This window comes from Labrus mixtus, chromosome 3 (assembly GCF_963584025.1).
Source record: "Labrus mixtus chromosome 3, fLabMix1.1, whole genome shotgun sequence".
Lineage (NCBI taxonomy): Eukaryota > Metazoa > Chordata > Actinopteri > Labriformes > Labridae > Labrus > Labrus mixtus.
Genome location: NC_083614.1, coordinates 29306518 through 29327498, shown reverse-complemented (window position 1 = coordinate 29327498; position 20981 = coordinate 29306518). Strand labels below are relative to the sequence as shown.

At 38.0% G+C, this 20981-nt stretch overlaps 1 protein-coding gene across 1 annotated transcript; it reads right to left on the bottom strand.

The window, feature by feature from the left end:
* Window positions 1-5882: 5882 nt before the first annotated feature.
* c3h1orf52 (chromosome 3 C1orf52 homolog) lies at window positions 5883-14760 on the bottom strand. Its single transcript, XM_061034410.1, has 3 exons — window positions 14338-14760; window positions 9978-10188; window positions 5883-8685 (listed from the first exon to the last, which is right to left on the bottom strand). The coding sequence occupies exons 1-3, from the start codon at window positions 14629-14631 to the stop codon at window positions 8531-8533; spliced, it is 660 nt and encodes a 219-aa protein (XP_060890393.1). The 5' UTR covers window positions 14632-14760; the 3' UTR covers window positions 5883-8530.
* Between the last annotated feature and the right edge of the window lie 6221 nt (window positions 14761-20981).

Here is a 20981-nt window from a genome sequence, read left to right as displayed (position 1 = left end):
GTGTAGGTGTGACCTGCGGTGTAAAAGCGCTTTGAGTAGTCAGAAGACTAGAAAACGCTTTACAAGCTCAAGTTCTTTTACCGTTTTGCTTTTTCAAAAGGTCGGTGGTTTGATCCAACAATCGCTGGACTCGCTGCCTCGGCCCGGACAAACCTGAAGTGTCTTCAAGCGGTCGGGAAATCATTCAAACACAGTAACTCTTGTAACCCTCGCACAACAAATCATGAAGATCTGTTCCGTTTGAGCACACATACACAGCTCACTGCACCCACTTAAGTCTGATCACTAAAACCCACAGGACTAGGGGTGGAGATAACAGAGTACACAAAGATAACATCTTCCCCCATTAGTGACCGTGGAGTCAGGTTAGCTGGCCGCCACCGGCTGGACTTCTCCTCCTTTTCAGACACACGCAGCCTCAGAGTCTGTTAAATATCATTAATGACAGACAGAGCCTGACATGTTTATCACGACAGGAGGTCAGACTACTTGGCTCCTGCTACTGTTTTCTATCATCTCTAAAAGAACGCCCCGTCTCTCTGCTGCATTAATCATGCAATCAGTCTGACAATACTCAGATTTATAAAAAAACACTGTAATATTCACACGTCTTGAAGTTGCAGTTATCTCACTTGCAAGTTGAAAAATGGGTTCAATATCTGAATCGGAAGAGTGTTACTAAAACTGGATTAAACACGTCTCCAACAAGAAGACTCTGTACTGAAAAAAGGAGCCAACCTTCAAGGCCCATGTTTTAAATAAGGTGATGTTTTTTTTTTTTTGTCTTGCTGGCATTTTTGTGGTAGAAGCTCCTGAATGAAAGCAGGTTATATAACAGCTCCCTAAAGTTTCCATCGCTGTAGGCAGGCTAACAGATATGACAAGTTATCCATCATTCAGGAAGTAAGAGAGGACATATCAGAGAGGAAATAGCTGCAGACTAAAATCTACTTTTCAGAGTTGATTTATGAGCAATGAGTCAGAACGTTAACAGGACGCAGCTAATGTTTTATTAAAAAGAGTTAGAGCTCGACCAAGGGGAAAATGTTGGAAATAAAACATACATTTGAAAGACTATTTATGCCATTTTATTTTCAATATATGTTTGGAAGCTGTTTAAAGAACACGAGCGAGATGTTTTAAAAACCCATCGTGTGGTTATGATACTGTCCTGCTCTTTTGTCCCATGTTTTTTGGTCAGCTGTTTCTGTTTTGAAATGTGCTTTATAATGATATGAGTGTGATTTCTTTAAGATGTATTTGAGAAATGGACCCTTTAATGTTCGGTTTGAATCCTCTCTCTCAGCTATGTAATCACCAACTTGTCTTTCTATCCGACTCTAATTGGTCTCGACTCTGATCTTGGATAAAAGTTTGTATGGATTTTCTTGGTCGGAAAACACGGACAGAGGAATGTTGTTGAAGCAAAAGTCAGGAGGAGCGTTTGGAAATATCCTGCTGCATTCAGAAGCCACCAGTACCACAATGTTACAGTAAATTACAATATTAGGTTACAGTCTCGACATCATTTGGAAAATTTGACTCCGCGCTCAATCTGAGACGGAGAGAGAAGAATCTGTGGTTTATTGACCCTGGTCTCTTCTGCGTCACAAAGTCATTTTCATCCCTACTTATTTTACTACATCGATTCAAACATGATACCATACATGGGAAGGTAGAAATGTGTTTATTAGTCTTCTTATGCAAAGTTAGAGATTGACTGTTTAAGGTTTTGGTTTTCTTTTCTACATAACATCTGTTAAACGCCTTCAGCACAAAAAACTGTTCTCCTTGAAAAAGCATCAGGATGACAGAAGAAATGAGAGAAGTCAACAAATCACAGAGTGTGTTGACGAGATATCAGCAGCCTTTAATGTTCGAGAGTTTGCAAAGAAACAGATTGACATACTTAGATTTGGACTTTGCCATGACATTTTGAAGAGACATTCAGGGTTCCTAAATGATGATTCAAAGGTTTTTCTGTTGCATAACTTCTTCTCTATAGAGGTTAAATACTGTAGGTGGACAAACACTGGACGCACTATTGCACAATTTTCACTAATCTCGATGGAAATGTTTTTTCTTCTTCATTATTTTCCTTTAAAGGCTTTATATATGCGATTTTTTGATCCAGCAGATGTCGCCCCTTGAGCACCAGCATGAAACCAAAACAACTCGCGCTGCATTGTTGTGTTAGCATGCTAATGCTAGCGATCTTTATTATGCTCGTATCTTCACACTGCATGTAAATTTACCTGAAATGAGCGTGATCTAGAAACACAGTTAAGCAGTGAGTACAGTATGTTATTCTTATTTTCTCTAGTCCCTCAATTAAACAACTTTTATACTCGAGGGGAGGAGTCAGCCGGTCGTCCTGGCGATGTAAACAAAGTGAAGATAGGACTCTGAAAACTCTGAAAACATCACAGACAGTGGGACTCGGGTGTTACACCCATTGTAGACAGTCATGACTCACAGAGTTATTTTCAGAGGATATACTTGATTTATATTATATTTAAGTGTTAAAAATCACATATAAAGACTTTAATGTTTATTAATAACACGTTAAAACGATTTGATGACAGTTTGTTCCCAGGTATAAAATGCTGTGAATGTCACCACTCATGAATTCTGATGTTTTTAAATGTCTTATGGTGACTGTTCATCAAGTGGCTTCCTCAGACTAAAGAGGTCCTTGTTGTGGAAGACAAAAAAAATCAACGCACTGAACACAGAAGAGTCAGTCAGGTTATTGTATTTTCACTTCAAAAATCAAGTGTTGTCTATTTGTTTGTTTATTTTTGTCCAAAAAACCTTTATATTATATTTTATTTAAGTTCTTGCCTTTTTGCTTAATTTCCTTTGTTGACTGTTTTTGCACCAATACACCATTAAATTCTTTGTAAATGTACTTGGCAATAAAAAAACGATTGTGATTCTGATTTCTTGTTCACATCCCTGCTAATAAAATATTTGTATTCCACAACAGACTCAGACTTTCACTTTAGACTGCCTTTCCACACAATGAACTTTGTCTGTAATCAGGACAGTCGTTTATTTATTAGCTATGTTATCTAACATCTATAAGAAAGAGATCATCGGCAGATGTCTGTTCAACATGAGTCTGGTTAAAGGAAGTTTTTGCTCGCCGCTTTAACTGTCGGGTCTTTGTAGATAATACATCAAGGAGTAAGGTCTTTTATCTGCTCTTTTGTAAAGTGTCTTGAGATAACATTTGTTATGAATTGGCGCTATACAAATAAAGATCGATTGATTTTGGTGGCAGTAACCAGGCTAATGCTAACATCCCGGTTGGCTAACATAACATGCGTCATTGCAGCAAAACTTGACTATGGGTTGTTTCAAAATACCTGCAAAAGTAATGTCAATCCAATGAGCTGTAGCTTTAACGTAATGTTTATGGCTAGTTAGCAAATAGTAGCATACTAACAGTTCAATCTAAGATACTAAACCCAGACTTGCCAATCAGCAGCAGGTTAGTATGGGTATCATAATGATGATGATGCATGTTTGTACCGAGCATGCCAGCCGACTTTTCTTCCCTTTCAACGACTAAGAAAAGTACAAAGTGTAGAAAGCATGCTCCTTGTATTGGCTTTTCATGCCCTGCAGCATCAAACAACAGCCACAACTAAATTTACATGCAGGCTGCCACATTGTGCTGACTGTGTGAAAATGTCATAAGTCAGATAGTAGCAGCTGTAGGCAGCCAGCTCAGTAAAGCTCCCTGAATGCTCAATGGCCATGAGGAGGTTGTGACCTTCCAGTAAATGTGTCACAGTGATAAACGATGAGTGTGACTGACACTTTTCATGGCAGGAAACGGTACTAAGTAATTGAAACCCTCTTGTAATTCGGTTAGTTAGTCGAAATACTTTAGACCTTTACACATTTTCGTTGAGGTGTAACGTGAGATATTCTCTTTAAATGAATGAAGATAAGGGTGGCAAATGTTCCCCCCTCTGGTAACATAATCTCAGTGATACAACGAGGCTGCAGTCGCTGAATGATGTCGATCTATCAAAGAGATAAACAATCAAAACCACAGGAAAAAAAAAAGCTTTGCAGGAATTTAACTTTCCAGAAAAGTTAGTTCCAGAAAAAAACAGAAATTGCAAAACATCTATTTTCTGGGAAATTTTATGCAACAAGACTGACGGCAAGATGAGTCATTTTGAAACAGTGATGGATATGACCTCGCTGGTCGTCGCTCAAACAGTCAGCGCGGGGAGAAAGAGAGAGACAGAGAAGAGTTATTTGTTCATAAATATGGCTGATAAAATCAGTCTGCTGTTGCTGTGCGGGAACAGGTACACATTTCAGACAAGGCCGGGCACATACCTGGAGGCTGGAATTTTATCAGAGGCATATTTACCACTATTTCATGTCAACCCACAATGACAGATAGGCCAGGAATTCCTCTGATCACCAAGCTGTTTCAAAGTGGAAAACTTTCTTCATTTTCAGTGCTCTGAAAACCATTATGTGCTCCAACGGCCACGGAAATGTAAAGAATGGACGAGGGAATGTTTCCTTTATTACCTGGATTCCAACGATAATCGTTAAGAGCATTTTTTTTTGCTTTTGTGTAAATGTGATAAACATTGAATTTTTGGCAATTTTCAGGAACACTACATCCATGTGGTGTTAGAAGAAAGCTCACCTGAACGTCCCCTTTAGTCAGAACAACAACTCAGAAAGTCAGAGGGTAAAAAGGTAGGACTCGACCGATAGAGGTTTTTTGGGGGTCGATACTGATATCAGTATTAAGGAGAGAAAAATCTGATACCGATATATCGGCCGATATCTTTCTCATATCTATTTTCGATCTGTAGAGTTAGATAGAAATACACATTTATTGTGTTGATCCCTCAAATGCAGTTATCCAACACTTGTGGAAAAGATAAATAACGTGGACAAGATGGTCACATTACTGGAAAGTGCAATTAATATTAAATAACAATTAACCCTTAAGTTGCTCTTTTTGGACTTTAACTGCACATCTCCACTTTGCACTTTAATAACTTGGTAGGAATTCACATTTTAGTTTGAGCTCTGATTTAATTGCAATGTTTTATATTTTTGTTGTGTTGTCTGATTTTTTTTATTTATTTACATTTTGCCGTGATGCTTTCCTTGTGTTTCTTGTCTTCCGTGTGCTCCTGCAGCAAAACACATTTCCCCTCATGTGGCGATAAAGAATCTGAATCTGAAGTAACTGCTCATGTACGTGCGTCAACGCTTGACACTCTGCAGAGTGATGATGCCTGTTGTAATCCATATAGACAACTCTGCTGGTGACGGCCAGAAATAAAACAGTGTTATTTATATGAAATGAAATGCTGTTTGACTGCTAAATAAATCTGCTAATATCGGCGCATATCTGCGATAAATTTAGCCGATAACGATACTCACTTGATGTGCAAATATCGGCCGATATAAAAATCGGTCAGGCTCTAGAAATAAGGGTTGGTATATGACCAGCCAAAAATTGATTAAATGTTAGGTTGATGTATTGCACAGCGATGGACATTGAGTGTCTTGTAGAGTGACTCATTACAGTAAAAGTTAAAAGCACTGACCTTAAATCAGATTAAATGTTTAAGGGTTTTAGGGAAATTCCTGGTGCAGGAATCATTCTGAAACAAAATCACACTGTCAACAAGAGCATAAACACTGGAAACAGCTGTCAACATGTTGAAATGCTCTGAGCAATAACACACAACACATACAAGACATCTTCTTTGGACACTGCATATTGTTTCTATATTAAGATTTAATCCCCAGAAAAATACCCGAGACAGAAAAACAACTTTTAAAGATCATTAAAAGCAACAGTTGAAATAACTGACAGGAGAAGCTTTCTCAAGAAAAATGCCTTTTATTGCCTAATTGGTTTATGATGAATAATATAACAATAAAAACAAACTATAAAACTGTCAATGTACAACTGTTCACACCGAATGAGCAGAAACAAAAAAGGTCCATATAACCGCACAATGTTCCAAACATCATCGTGATACTAAACGTGCGAGTAGTTTCATTTCACACGAGTATAAAGTCCGTTGTAATACGAGGCACACGAGACTGAGAAGAGACAGTCTGTATGCACCAAGTATTTCAAGAGAACTGAGATGAGACACACTTCCAACATTGAAGATCAAAACAAAGAAGACTTTATACACACACACACACACACACACACACACACACACAGACCCTGATTGGGGTGGCGAAGTGCTTTAGATTGGACTGCAGACACAACAGGAGTGTTTTTTTTTCTCGTGTGGATGGAGAGCGACATCTGGTGTCCATAAGGTGGAAAAACAAGCAACTTTTCAAAAATTTAATTTTAACAGATTCAAAGACATTTTTAAAGAAAAAAAACCACAGCATCGTCAGCACACAAACAAACATAGTCATTCCCTCTGTGGTGATTAATTAGATATTTGGTTTTTAACAATACAAACACAAACAACAACACAATGACGTCACTGTTATTTTTGCTCAGTTAATAAAATGGCGAATCCAACAAAACCATAACTTACATTAAATGTTTGTATGTATAACGTCTAGTAGATTTAGTCTTCACTCCAATTAGTTATGACCGTGATCCCCAAAATGGGGCGTGGGACCCCTAGGTGGGGGCCAGGAGATATGTAAGGACGGGCCCGGCAAGGATTAACAAAAACAAAAGCCCACCATTTTTCACTGCTTTTTCAGCGAGAGGACTTCCGGGTTAACGTAAAGCTGAAATGAATCACAAATTTGGAAGTTTCATGTTACAGTAACACTCCTCATTGCTTCCTCTTTGAAAGCCTCTTGTTAGTTTTTTCATTTTGTTGTCACACTGAACTGCTACTCTGCACTTTTTTCTGTCTGTGTTTGAGATCATTTCTAAAAATATAGGACTTTGTTAGCAGAGCGTGACTGACAGCGTGTTTAGCGTATGTCCATGTTTGTTGTAAGGGGGCGGCAGCACATTAAATTATTTTCATCAGTCAAAAGGAAGGGGGGTCTTTGTGAACCACTTGGAGTACTGATAACATTTTATAAACTATTCCTCTTTTTGAAAGCACTCAAGGAGGATTAAACAATTCATCTATTTGTGTTCATCTCTCGACGATTTCTCGATTAAATAGATTAAATAAAGACTGAATGAATGAATGAAAAGTCTAATTTCACCTTGCTGTCTTTACGACAAATATCTAAGTCAAAGAAAGGTGGTGCCACAGTGGGACTAGGATTGTCATGATACCAGACATTATGAACTTTGATACTCTTACTGGGATAGAAAAAGACGCCGGACATTTTCTTAAATACAACATCAAAATAAAAGTGACAGAACACAACAACACAAACTTGCACATTTATGAAGATTTAAATAGTTCTGAAAGGCATAATGACTAGAAGTAGAGACGGATACAGAAAGGAAATCATCGATTATTACACACTGCTGTTTCAGTGCCGTTCGTTTCTTCTTATAATGGTATGTTCAGAAAGTTTCCAGGCTCAACTTGAAAGCGTGTAACTTCAAGCCTAGACCGTGCCTGCCCCCACCCCCAAAAAAAAATACGACGTAGCGACTAGGTTACATCGTTGTCCCTGTTTTAGTTTGCCTGCAACAGACACTAAATGGTACCTTGTGTGTCGATATCAGCTGCCTGTGTTTTGACAACCTGAGTATGAGAACGGCCTGATTTTTTTCTTCTGGATGTGAAGGACTGCAGGTGTAATAAAGAGTAGAGCCTCGAAGACAGCAGGAAGGACGGAGCGGCTAGGACTGGATTCAAACTAAGTCTGGCACCTCTCTGAAACATCACCGCTCTCAATCAGAAATATTTCTTGGATTCACCGCTTTGTTCTTATTTGTTTATTTGTACTTTTTACTCACTCTCTCACTTGGCATGGCCACAGCTCTAATCTCGCTTGTGTCACAGTTTTTGGTTGGAGAAGCAATGTTAGCTTTGTTCTTTAATGACTTCAGTACTATTGTGTGTGAGATTAATGGAGGTTGCGTCAAAAAGAAATTGGTACTAAAACACTTTTGGACAAACCTAAAGCTGACCAATGTGTCACCTGTTTTTTTTAATGCCCAGAACATGTTTTAAATATCTTTATCTAATGGTTTCAATTATCCCTTTGCCCCATGGAAGAGAGCAGGTGAAAAAGATGGCCAAGTACTGTGAGATTACAACCCTGACAGTAAATCCCTGAACTTTCCTCTAACTCTGAAGAATAATCTGCAGGGATTTACCAGAATCCAACGTCTTGAGTCAAAAGTGTTGCCTCTGGGTTTACATGAAGTATACTTTTCTTCACACTTGTGACTCACAGTCCTTCTCTGCTATAATATTACACTACTACAAATAATGTCAACGTCACAGGTAACAATGCCTGCTTGTGATTGCAGCTTACCAGCTACTTGATCGTTGTGCTCGTATCTGTGAATGCTCTCGTCTGACATGAAATATTTTAAATTAGAAACGGCTCTCTTCATTAAAGGGTCTCACTCAATATTTTGCCTGAGGATCCTTTTCTCCTCCTCTACGAAGTTCTTTTCCGAGGTAGCTTGTCCCATGTCTCTCTTCCTCTTCTCCTTCTGCTGGAAAGTCTCCACGTGGCGCTTCTTTGCAGACAGGTCTCCCTTCTCTGTATCCTCATCTGTGCAATGTGAGGCATGGTGGTGCGGGGTGGTTGGTATTGGGATTTTGGGGGGTGGGGAAGGGTGGTGGAAATGGAAAATAATAACTTTTAGTTTACTCATTGGCAGGCTAGAGGCTTCCACACTTGCACATGGATGATCAGAGTAGTGTGTGGGCTTTTCTCTTTTCAGTGCTCAAAAGCCCCCAAAATAATAAAATGCATACAGTACCAGTCAAATGTTTGGACACACCTGAAAACCTGTTTGTTCTGTTTCTTTATGTTCTCATCAGGTGTTTATTAAAGTTATCATTTTGTTCAATATGTGGGCTGTGGAAGCATGTTGTGTGATGGTAAGCACACATCAGCCTATTAAAAAAAACACAAAAATGTGCTCCGGTTTTTGTGCAGGAAGAAATGCAAGTTCAAACCTTTTTGTGCAACAGACTAACTGAGAGCGAGTACAGGATCCACCCCAATCCCTTAACGTTTTCTATTTTTACATTTCTCCTATTTGCATCAAGTGCAGGAAAGAGGTTGGATCTTATTTGCATTGTTTTTGGAGCTGCCATCTGATATCTAAATTCTGGGAAACGGTCTCACAGGAAATTAACTTCATTTTTGGTTTGAAAATACAAATAAATCCTGTGTTGTTTGTATTAAATCTTTCAGATGAGAGGCCCCCTTTGACAAGTGTCCAGCAAAAACTTCTCAACAAGCTTCTTCTGTTAGTGAGAAGATTCATTCTGTTTCAGTGGATTAAGTCCAGGCCTCCATCTATTAATCAGTGGTATGGAGACATTTGTAAAGTCTTTCCAATGGAACGCTTAAGTTCAGTGTTGTGGGAACCATTCCTAAACCACCTCCCACATGGCACAGCAGACCTGTTACGCAGGGTGTGCTGCGATGTCGATTGGCGCCCCTCCTGTACCTCTGTGAATACTTCATGCTCTCTGGGTGTTGTAGTTTACAGTCCTGCCTATGTTGTATATTCCCTGTTTGAAATCTGTGATATAGATATGTCCATGTATGATACTGTCTTACAAAATATTTTGATGTCTTGTTTCGATTGTCTTTAAATCCCATGTGATCTGTGATTCGCTCATACAAGTATTTGCTGTCATGTGTGTGTTTCTTTGTCCTGTTCGTTCAAAAATGTAATAAAATATTATAGAAAGAAAAAAAAGAAATGCAAGTTCTTTAAGTTTGTGCTAAAACTCCTCAGGTATGAAAAAAGATGAAAAACTCAATTACCTGGGTTCATGTCCACTTACATATTATCGAAGTACTGAGATCTTACTAACTCTACTAACCTGAGTCAGAGAGTTGCTCCTCTGTGGGTAAGAAGCGGGCGTTGCCTGTGAAAGCCTGTGGTGCATCCTCCCCGTTGTCCTCATACACATTGGACCACTTGATGGCCATGTCCATGCCCGGGGGAGGTCCCTTCTTCTTCTCCGGCTCTGAAGCGTAGCTCGCAGGCGGAGGTACAGCATTTGTCTTCCAGGGCTTGAACTCTCTGGCGGGCTTCAAGAAACACAGAGAAAAGCAGAAAGAGGAGGCGTAAAGTTAAGGTTTGGAAAAGCAAGCTGAGGCTGACATCTAAAAGCCTCACTGACGTGAGCAGGAAGCGTATCACGGAAACAGGCTGGGTTTGCAAAAAGGCTTCAAGTCCTTCACAATACAAGAAGCAGCAAATATACCGTAGAGAGTAACATATTGGCTTTATTAATTACCACACATTATTCATATCAATTCTGCTTACAAAGTGTAAACACCATGACTTTGCTTGTCAGGCTTTTACTTCTAATACATCACAACCACGTCCAATTCTCCAGCACTTTAACACTCTGACTCTTTACATCCCACAGCAGCACTTTAACTCCACAGGTCACTTCATCCTGGTTTGTTTTGATCAACATCGCACAGCCACTTCTTTACACTTATGTGTCTCTGTCAACTAATGTACAGTTTATGTTGTTGTTTTGGTCAGTGCTTGTGGTTTGGTTTTTGAGTGATGTGTACTAGACGAACTTGCATTTGTTCCTACACAGAGCAGGAGTCCTTTGAGGCCGTTGACTTTTTTTTACCATCATCAAAGGAAAAAGTAACTTAACATTTTACTTGACCCACGTATAGAAAACTAAGTGTTCAGAGTGTTTAAGCTTGATAAATGCATGTGATTCAGAGTAGGGCTGGGCGATATGGACCAAAACTCATATCTCGATATTTATTCACTGAACGGCGATACTCGATATCGATATGTCTTTTATTAACAGTCAGTTGCACAAGTTCAACATGTACATGAAAACAAACTACCTGTTTGTGAAATTAAGTCATTTTCTGCATAACAAAATAAACACAGTTGTGTGTTTTGTTATCCATTTAGTTTGTTGAGTTTGGCTCAGAGAGAGAGAGAGAGAGAGAGAGAGAGAGAGAGAGAGAGAGGAGCAGGGTGAAGAGGGAGAGACAGTGAGATGAGAAATAGGTGAACTGGCAGCTCTACAGAAGAAACGTGTAACGTTATTTTAATGCAACATGAACTATATCGATATTAACGATATTGTCCTACCCTATATCTGGATTGAAAATATATCGATACATCTTAAAAACTCGATATATCGCCCAGCCCTAATTCAGATGTTGTAAAATCAATGAATAGTAGGGATGTAACGATACACTCAACTCAAGTTACGGTTCACGATACCATTCTCTCACTATTCATTTTATAAAATGAGACTGTAGACAGAAAGATTCCTTTAGGGTCTTCAGTGTGGTTTGACCTTTTAATGTTCTTTTTCTCAAGGGGAGGTGATCGGAGCTTCTCATTGTGGTGTGGATTAAATGCTGCATCATGTTGGTTGTGCTATTTGTTTAGTTCCCTGTCTTCTTGCAATATTTGCACACAGTTTTTCTCTTGTCTGTTATCTTCTCACCTCTCAGGTGTAATTACAGATTTTTTCCTCAACTGTTTATAGGTTCTTGCTTTAAAATTACACATATATGTTTTATCCCTGCTCAGGTTATGTACATGTCTTGTATAAATCTATTTTTAATTGCACAGTTTAAGTTTGTTTCATCTAGGGGTATTCTTTAAATCTTTTTTTCGGGTTAATATATATGTATGGGAGGGGGGCGTCGGTTTTGCAGTTTAATTTGTAACAAATGTTTCATGTCATGTCTTTGTAACCTGCTACTGGATGCTTTGAATTTCCCTCGGGATCAATAAAGTATCTATCTATCTTTCATTTTCTGTCTTGGGGAAGCCAAAATGCAATTTCAAAATCTTGCTCTGCAGCTGCTGATGCTCACCATATTATTGCAATTCATTTTTCAGGGTACCGATGTGAATCTTGACACCTTTGATTTACATCGATTCATCACGATTTTATGATTAATTTACACATCCCTAATGAGTAGGCTAATCGTGTTAAATAATCGTGATCTCAATATCAATCAAAAATAATCGTGATGATGATTTTTGACTGTGCCACCACAGGCGCTCTTGAGCTGGTGGTTGGTAGCAGGTGCTTTGCTCAAGGGCACCTCCGCAGTGCTCAGGAAGCAATCTGGCACCTCTCCAGTTACCAGACCAACTTCCATATTTGGTCCGCATCAGGACTTGAACCGGCGACCCTCCGGTTCCCAACCCAAGTCCCTACAGACTGAGCTACTGCCGCCCCAAAATAACATAAGACCACAGGCTAGCGAGGTGAGGCAGGCAACTGCTTGGGGCCCCGGGGCCAGTAAAGGACCCCCAAGGGCTGACAAACTTAAAACCACAGCAGTATAGTTCAAACTGTGCAAATTGTGCAATGACTGTAGGAAACCTCTGAGCCCCATCTGACAGCACTCTCTCTGTACAACAGCTCACCTCATGCGAGCAGAGAACTGTCATCATGATAATATCTGTCTCTCCATACTGTAATCTGTTCTGAACATGTTTAAATTTACAAATTATCCCTGCACTCAAGTTCACTTCATTTGTCTGTCTACTCGCCGTTATATTGAATCGTCTCTGCTGATAACATGTCTAAACTCATGCACTTTAACCTATAGCAGGGGTGGGCAACTGGCGGCCCCCATCAACCCTCAACGTGGCCCTCAGGTCAATTTTTACATATCAATTAATTGGAAAACATGAAGAAAACATGACAAAATCTCCCATGAAATCATGAAAACCGGAAATATGTCCATAATAATATTTGATCACTGGTATATGTTGAGCCCATCCCTGACCTATAGTATCACTAACTGCACATCTCCCTATGTCAATACTGTCCATTTACAACTCCTGTTTTTACACATTTACATCTAATCTTTCCTATTTACTAGTAATGCTAAGTTAAATCCTGGTTGTATATATTCGCATTCTTAGTTTTGATATTTTTATTGCTTACTTACTTTGTATTTAATATTATATTGTGTTTAAATTTGCTAATATTGTGGGTTTTTTTTTGCTCATTGTGTTTTTTTTGCTCATAGTGTTTTTTTTGCTAATATTGTGTTTTTTTTTTTTTTTTTACTAATATTGTTTTTTTTTACTAATATTGTTTTTTTTTTTTACTAATATTGTGTTTTTTTTGATAATATTGTGTTTTTTTTGCTCAGTGTTTTATTTTTTACTAATATTGTGTTTTTTTGCTCAGTGTTTTTTTTTGCTAATATTGTGTTTTTTTGCTAATATTGTGTTTTTTTGCTAATATTGTGTTTTTTTTTTACTAATATTGTGTTTTTTTGCTAATATTGTGTTTTTTTGCTAATATTGTGTTTTTTTTTACTAATATTGTGGTTTTTTTGCTCATTGTGGTTTTTTTTGCTCATATTGTGTTTTTTTCTACTCATATTGTGTTTTTTTCTACTCATATTGTGTTTTTTTTGCTCATATTGTGTTTTTTTGCTCATATTGTGTTTTTTTCTACTCATATTGTGTTTTTTTCTACTCATATTGTGTTTTTTTTGCTAATATTGTGTTTTTTTGCTCATATTGTGTTTTTTTCTACTCATATTGTGTTTTTTTTGCTAATATTGTGTTTTTTTTTACTCATATTGTGTTTTTTTGCTCATATTGTGTTTTTTCTACTCATATTGTGGTTTTTTTGCTAATATTGTGTTTTTTTTACTAATATTGTGGTTTTTTTGCTCATTGTGGTTTTTTTTGCTCATAGTGGGTTTTTTTTGCTAATATTGTGTTTTTTTGCTCATATTGTGTTTTTTTCTACTCATATTGTGTTTTTTTTGCTCATATTGTGTTTTTTTGCTCAAATTGTGTTTTTTTACTCATATTGTGGTTATTTTTGCTCATATTGTGTTTTTTTTTACTCTGTGTTTTTTTTGCTCATATTGTGTTTTTTTTGCTCATATTGTGTTTTTTTTGCTAATATTGTGTGGTTTTTTTACTCATATTGTGTGTTTTTTTTTACTCATATTGTGTTGTTTTTTTTGCTAATATTGTGTTTTTTGCTCATATTGTGTGTTTGGATAACCTGCTGCTGTAACGCCACAATTTCCCAGTTTGGGATCAATGAAGTTATTATTTTCTATCTTCTGTGTAAAAGTGAAAACAGCACAATAGTGGTTGGAGGGGCCCATTATACATGTTTGCCTAGGGCCCCAACAGACTCTATAATCGCCACTGTACCTCTCTACGTCACTGTGTACCTATCTCGTGTTTACCTCATCCGGGGCTTTGACCGTCAGGTTGTCCCAGTCCAGCTCCTTGTTCAGGGGGTTGTAGAGGAAAGCGGGCTTGGACACGGAGCCGAACAGCTCCTCTGGTCTGGGTAAAGGGGCCCCGCTGGCTGCTCGTTTGGTCCCGTGTTTGGAGGACTGAGCTCCGCTTCCCGACGCGTCCGTCCCCGCTTTCTTCTTCCGACTTTCTGCCTCCTCTTCGGAGTCGCTGCTGTCGCTCAAATCATCGTAGCTGGAAAAGAAACCGAGAGAGCCTCCTGTCTTCTTCTCGTCTGTCATTCTGAAGCTTTTATCCTCAACCTGGAATTATATTTAAAACGTTTAGAGTTAAAGCTGAGAACCCAAATGTACAGGTAACTCTAAGCTCTACTCCATTTTGAATAAGCCTCCAAAAAAGTCGTATGACGTGATAGTGTCGTGACGACTGTCGTAAAGAGCTTCCATTAACCCTTGAACAACCAGCACAAACTGCCTGGATTTTTATTTTAGAGTTTGTTGTTAAAGATACGACGGAGGATTAGGGCCACGTCAAAAAATAAATAATTTTATTGTCAGAGAATTGAAATGAAAGAATGAAAGACAAAAGGCAATTTGATCGTATTGTTACCTCCCTCCTGCACGGAAATAAAAAACTGAAGTAATTCTGGAAAGGGAGCCAAAGCAATTATTAATAAGACAATTTACGACACTTTTATACGACGGAGGATTACGGCCATGTTAAATTATTATTATTATTATTATTATTTTTAAATATTAAACTCGTAAATTTACGAGAATAAAGTCGTAAATTTACGACTTTAGTCTCGTAAATTTAGGACTTAATCTCGAAATTATTTATTTTTTTATTTTTTTTAAATCGAGAATAAACTCGTAAATTTACGACTTTATTCTCGAAATAAATTTTTTTTTGCAAAAAATAAAAATAATTTTAACATGGCCGTAATCCTCCGTCGTATAAAAGTGTAGTAAATTGTCTTATTAATAATTGCTTTGGCTCCCTTTCCGGAATTACTTCAGTTTTTTATTTCCCTGCAGGAGGGATGCAACAATACGATCAAATTGCCTTTTGTCTTTCATTCTTTCATTTCATTTCTCTGACAATAAAATCATAAAATAATCGTTTTATTCTTATAATAATACATAAAATAGCCTTAGCCTTGAGTTTAGTCAATCATAAAGAAAAACACGTTTTTATAAGAGCACTTACAATAAAGCCTATTACAAAAATACATTTCTTGATTTCACAAATGAATAAGCGGATTTCAAATGTTGTGAAGTTTATCAAACATAATGACGTAGTATCGAAAACCATTAAAAAAAACTTCCTAAAGGATATTTAACATTTAAGATGAATCAATTTCTTGATCTGCCTTTTTTCGCGCACATTATTGTGTGATAGGATAATAAGAAACAAAGTCAATATTTTTATATAATTTGTCAATGTGAGTCTTCTTTTTAAGTTTTCAAAAAGTTTCTTAATATTATGAGATACTACCATACCCTATACTACCATTGGATTTTTTTATTTTATTTAGGGTGCTAACAGCTGCTTGGTGATTGTTGATAGAAGATACAAAATATGATATTTATTATGAAGGTGAGATGATGTCCAGTGTTGCATTAGTAAAAAGACAAGAAGAAGAGCATGCATATGAGTGCAAATGAAATAAGATAGAACAAGAAGAATAATGGACAGTACATGGTGTGACACTCAGTAGTGTTTTTCAACCTCTTTTGATGAAAATGGGAGCAATGTTGAATGGAGGCATGGAGGAGTATTACTCTACTCTACTTTACTCTATTGCTTGCTCCGGCGCTGAACAATTACTTGCGGTGACTAAATAATATGTTTTAGGACCTATTGGATAATAAGTGAAATTGGATAATTCACTGCTCTAACTTAACAATCCTCACAAGTTTGCACAATACTTGGTTGTGAGAGGAGTGTAGCCTAAATCACCTCTTGATGTCACTGTTACACTTTTAAAGTTTTTCAAGTTGCAAAGGGAAAAAAAAACGTTTCATGAACCTAACCATGTCTGCTCATTCATCAGCAAAGTCATTAACATTTTGTGACCACTAGAGGGCAGTACAGTCACAAAGATGGACGACTGGCTGTCCCCCAATAAGACAGTCAGGATCTGCAGGAACTGAAAAACTTTGCATTTTGCAGCATCATCCACTTTTCTTTCATAAAACTTTATGCTTCATGTTCACTGTGCTGCTCAAAATATGCATATCCAGTAAATATTCTCTTTTTTTTAACCAAATAAATGTGTGAGAAGCTCACAACAATTCAAAGATCACTCCCCTCCTGTCACCCCACTCCTGATAGTGACGTGCAGTTCAGAGCACCTTAACATTGAAAGTTGGTCTTGTTGTTTTCAGATCAGACAGACTTGGAGGGGCCGATCTTTGCCCTCATGCACACGTCACACACCCACTGAAAAGCACCGGACAGACAGGGAAACATAAATCTACAGGATATACTGCATGCACTCTCTCTCTCCTCTCCCCTCCTCTCCTTCTCTCTCTCCCTCCATGCTCGATAATTACAATACAGCAGCTTTTAATGAGATGTTTTGCATTTTTAGGTGAACTGGAGGTCAGATCTGTGCAGAGATTTACTGGAAGTCCAGTCCTAACAGATCCTAGAAGTTCATGTGCAGGAACATATTTGCATGTACTTTTCCTGTACAGTACTTCAGCTGATGAAACATCCACCTTGTTACTGCTGTCGTCATCTTTAGTGTTGAAGCAGTATCAGCAGCAGTAGCAGGTGTAAGGGGAAGTATCAGGACTCACTTTTATTGTAGAGCCTTTCCTGTTTCTGCATTTAATCATATTCTCTTCAATGCATTTTATTTCTTTTAATTAAAATATTTAGCCTTTTTGGCCTGAACTGAGTAATGTAGACATCTGTTTTCCTTTAAAGTCTGATGATTTTATGACTTGTCTGTTTTTTATTTTGCTGCCTTCGTGAAACACTTTTTAAACTTGGATTTAAGTGCCCTATAAATAAAGGAAATTGTTTTTATTCCAAAGTGATACAGACTGGGATTAATTACTTTAGAATATTACCAGAATAAAACAAGGATAACAGGACAAAGGGCCCATTTCTCTTGGCTGCATCTTTACAAATATCCTCTTGAAAAGCCTTAACCACTGTCCAAGACATATTTCATGCCATACCACCCCCCCCTATTTGTTTCCAGTAGAGCTTTTACTCTGATCACTATGTTTGTTGGCTGCTAATGGATGCTGTCAAGTTTTGAGCACGCCAAGGGCTGACAGGTGATCCACACAGATCCTCTTCTTTTGACAGGGAGACCTCCACTGGACCCAGGAGGGGAGGGAGGGTGGGGGGGGGGGGGGGGGGGGGGGGGCACTTTTCAACTTTAATGAAAATGAAAGAATTTTGAACTTGTTACTCAGAAATGTTTTCTTTCCTCTCCAAAATGAAAAATGAGAAATTGTATCTTAAGAGGTTGACTGATAGTCTGCTTTCTGTCAGAGGTAATGGAAATGTCTGAAAATGTAATGAAAATGTATTTGTCATTGTGAGGTTGTTTTTTCTAAAAAATACCAAACTGACAGCAAATTCTTAGAGCCAATCTTGCAGAGGTTGTATACTGGCTTTTCCCCTGGTTTAACATTCAAGGATAATCTGTTTTAACACAGATAATTCCCAAGTTTTTATTTGTTCATGAATTACTAAATCTGGCAGGTTGTTACCTCCATTGGGGAGCATATGTTATAAGTGCTATTTGCCTGCATGATTACTGAAAATCTACTGAACATTTTCAAAAGAAACCTGTCAAAATGCACCTTAAACAATTTGGACCAGACCAGACCTGAATGTGATTCATGTACCTATAAGGAAACATGTACCAGGTCTGGATCACAAACTCACAAACAAGCTCTTGACCAAATTATAAACATACATGTCTAAATTAAAACAGAACCAACCCAACAATAATCAAAAAAAAAAAAAAAATCCATCCTTGTACATTTAACAGAAACACAATATTTGAATTTATGTATTTAATAGGGACAATGCAATTTAACATAATTTCAATACAAAGCATGAAACTGATGTGCTGCATAAAGAGTATATAGCTATTGCTAATTTCCAACTCGTGTCCCCAGTATATATATATGTGGAGGATAACAATTCAGTTCACGGGTTCAGTTTTATCATAGAAACCAACCAACTTTAGTTCTGCAACCTTTAATAGCAGATCAAATATAATAGCACATCTAAACATTTACAAATGTTTTCACCTGAAATACTGTGCTGGCTTGCTGGTAAAAAACATTTCCACCCAAGAATGAGCAAAAAACAGTTTACCATTTATCGGTCACTTTACTCAGCATTTTCAGTGTAAAAAACACTTCAGAAAAGATGTGAGACAATGTCCAAATATTTCTTGGCAGCTTTCAGAAAACTCCAGACGTCACAGCTTTACGAAGAAGTCTTTTTCTCAGTCCATGGACCCTTGAAGGGGGCAGTGGTCATCACCTATATTCATTAGATTCTTCTGTACGACTTTAAATGTATACTGCACTTCCTTTTGGTAGTCAATGTGAATAGCATACAGCAGACCCATGAGCATAGCTACCATATGCAAATAGGCCTTCATGCCATGCTGAAGGATCTGATTCTCCAGGACGACCTCATCTTCTATGACCAGGAGGATGCCGACGTTTGTATCCTCAGTGTCTGTAGATTTACAAAAGACAGAAAAAATAGATAAAGCTGTGAAATGCTTGTAATACTCTCTGAGAAAGAACATTTTTAGCCGGCATAGCCAAGTTGGCCTCGGCATGCATGACTAATCAATCCAAAAGCATTATCTTTACATAGACAAATACAGGTAGATCACAGATGAACAACTTCCGACTTTTTGAAAGTTTTAACCAGAAACTTGTTTTTAAAGTGTTTTAACTCTGCAGACTTATTCTGTTTTTAACACTTATCTCTTTTAAACATTTTTGACCTCAGCTATTTCAATGAAATTACACCTTTCACAAACTTACCTGTGTTTGTTCTTTTGTTCAGTTTCCCGACTCACTGGATGATGGACCCTCATCAGGCCAAGACCTGCTCCCTCACTCCGTCACTTCATTCCAGGTACAGCATATACATAGCTAAACACTTTAAATGCCCTTTCAACGCCTGAACATTTATTATCATATTAACATTTAGAAACAAAAAGTGACACATTAATGGGCTCACATTTTTGGACAGTAACTCACAGTATTGTGGTATCAAACCTTAAAAGCAAAGGAGGCCGAGCTGTTCAGGCTCCACGGCTATGGAACGACCTTCCTGAGGATCTCAGACTTGCAACATCAGTATTTTTATTAGACTTATTTTTTATCAAAAGGCCTTCTTGTTATTTTTATGGTGATGTTTGATTTTATTTGTTTACTGTCTCCTTTCGTCAGCACTTGCTTTAGTTTATATTTTAATCTCTATAGCCGTTTGCACACATGCACTCCTGAAAATATCTAGATCATTTCAGGAGGACTGCTCCAGAGATTCTCCTGTGACCTGGCTGTTCACATATGCTCCTCACAGGTAGCGGACGGAGCAACAGAGTCCGCTGTACTATGCTATAATAAGAATATTTGCCCCTCTCCCATTGGCTCGAGCTGAATTCTCCGGATAATATCCTGCTGCTTTCTCACACCAGATCGCTCAGACTTGCTGCGGAAAAAATACGAGGGGTCTGGCAGGAGAAACTCTGGGTGTAGTCCGACAAAGTTAAAAGGCCTGTTGGAAAAGCTTGTGTGATGATTGTTTAATATTTTCTCTTTCTATGTGTGCTTTAAAGGAGTGAGGAAGATGGTGGAGGAAAATCTCCTTTATGTTCTTGACAGTGAGGCGAGTTCTGTGCTCTCACTTAAAGCTGTGATACTCATCTTGACAAGTATTTGAGCCTTTTTTGTTGTCTGTACTTCTGCGTAAGGATACCCTGAGTCTTTGTGACCTTCACTTCCTGGTCATGATTCACTGCTGGCCCGATCTGGCCGTTCATGACTTTGAACTCACCACAGAGTGCGGCTCTGCCTCCATGGTGGCGTACAGTATGTATCAGTGTTTTAAAACATACTACAGCTGTGATTTATACAGAGGAATGGGACTCAAATAATGATGAAATATCTGTTTCACAGCCAAGACAAAAGCATCATGAGGATGATTACACTGACCAAACAAGACGACTGTCAGGTATTTGTACAAACGCTGTAGAAGAACTGTGATATGTGATTTTCATGAGGCTGTCCTGAACTCAACATAAAGTTTCAGGATTTTTCAGATCAACTCACTGCAAATACAATTTCTGCCCGCGATGACTGTTTGTCACTCTCTTGATGTGTCTTCAGTCTCCTGTCTCGTCCAGACAAAAATAAACATGGTAAACAATCAACACTTATTACAGTGGTAAATGGATCTTTGCATTAAATGGAAAGATTTCTGCACATTTAAGTAACTTATTTTACTCCTGATTTTGCACACCAAGACGCCATAGTGGCAACATGCTCTTCCTCAGTTAGCTCGAAACGTCACTTAATAAATCCTTCAAACGGGAGCTTCTTGTTGTGCAGATCTTGTTTTGACTTTC

Bases quoted from the DNA above. Each gene is read 5' to 3' on its own strand.
- c3h1orf52 (XM_061034410.1), bottom strand. From the start codon at position 14,631: ATGACAGACGAGAAGAAGACAGGAGGCTCTCTCGGTTTCTTTTCCAGC. The intron at 10,189-14,337 runs GTAAACACGAGA...TGTTTCTTGAAG, and splicing joins CGGTCAAAGCCCCGGATGAG to CCCGCCAGAGAGTTCAAGCC. The intron at 8,686-9,977 runs GTTAGTAGAGTT...CACATTGCACAG, and splicing joins GGAGCAACTCTCTGACTCAG to ATGAGGATACAGAGAAGGGA.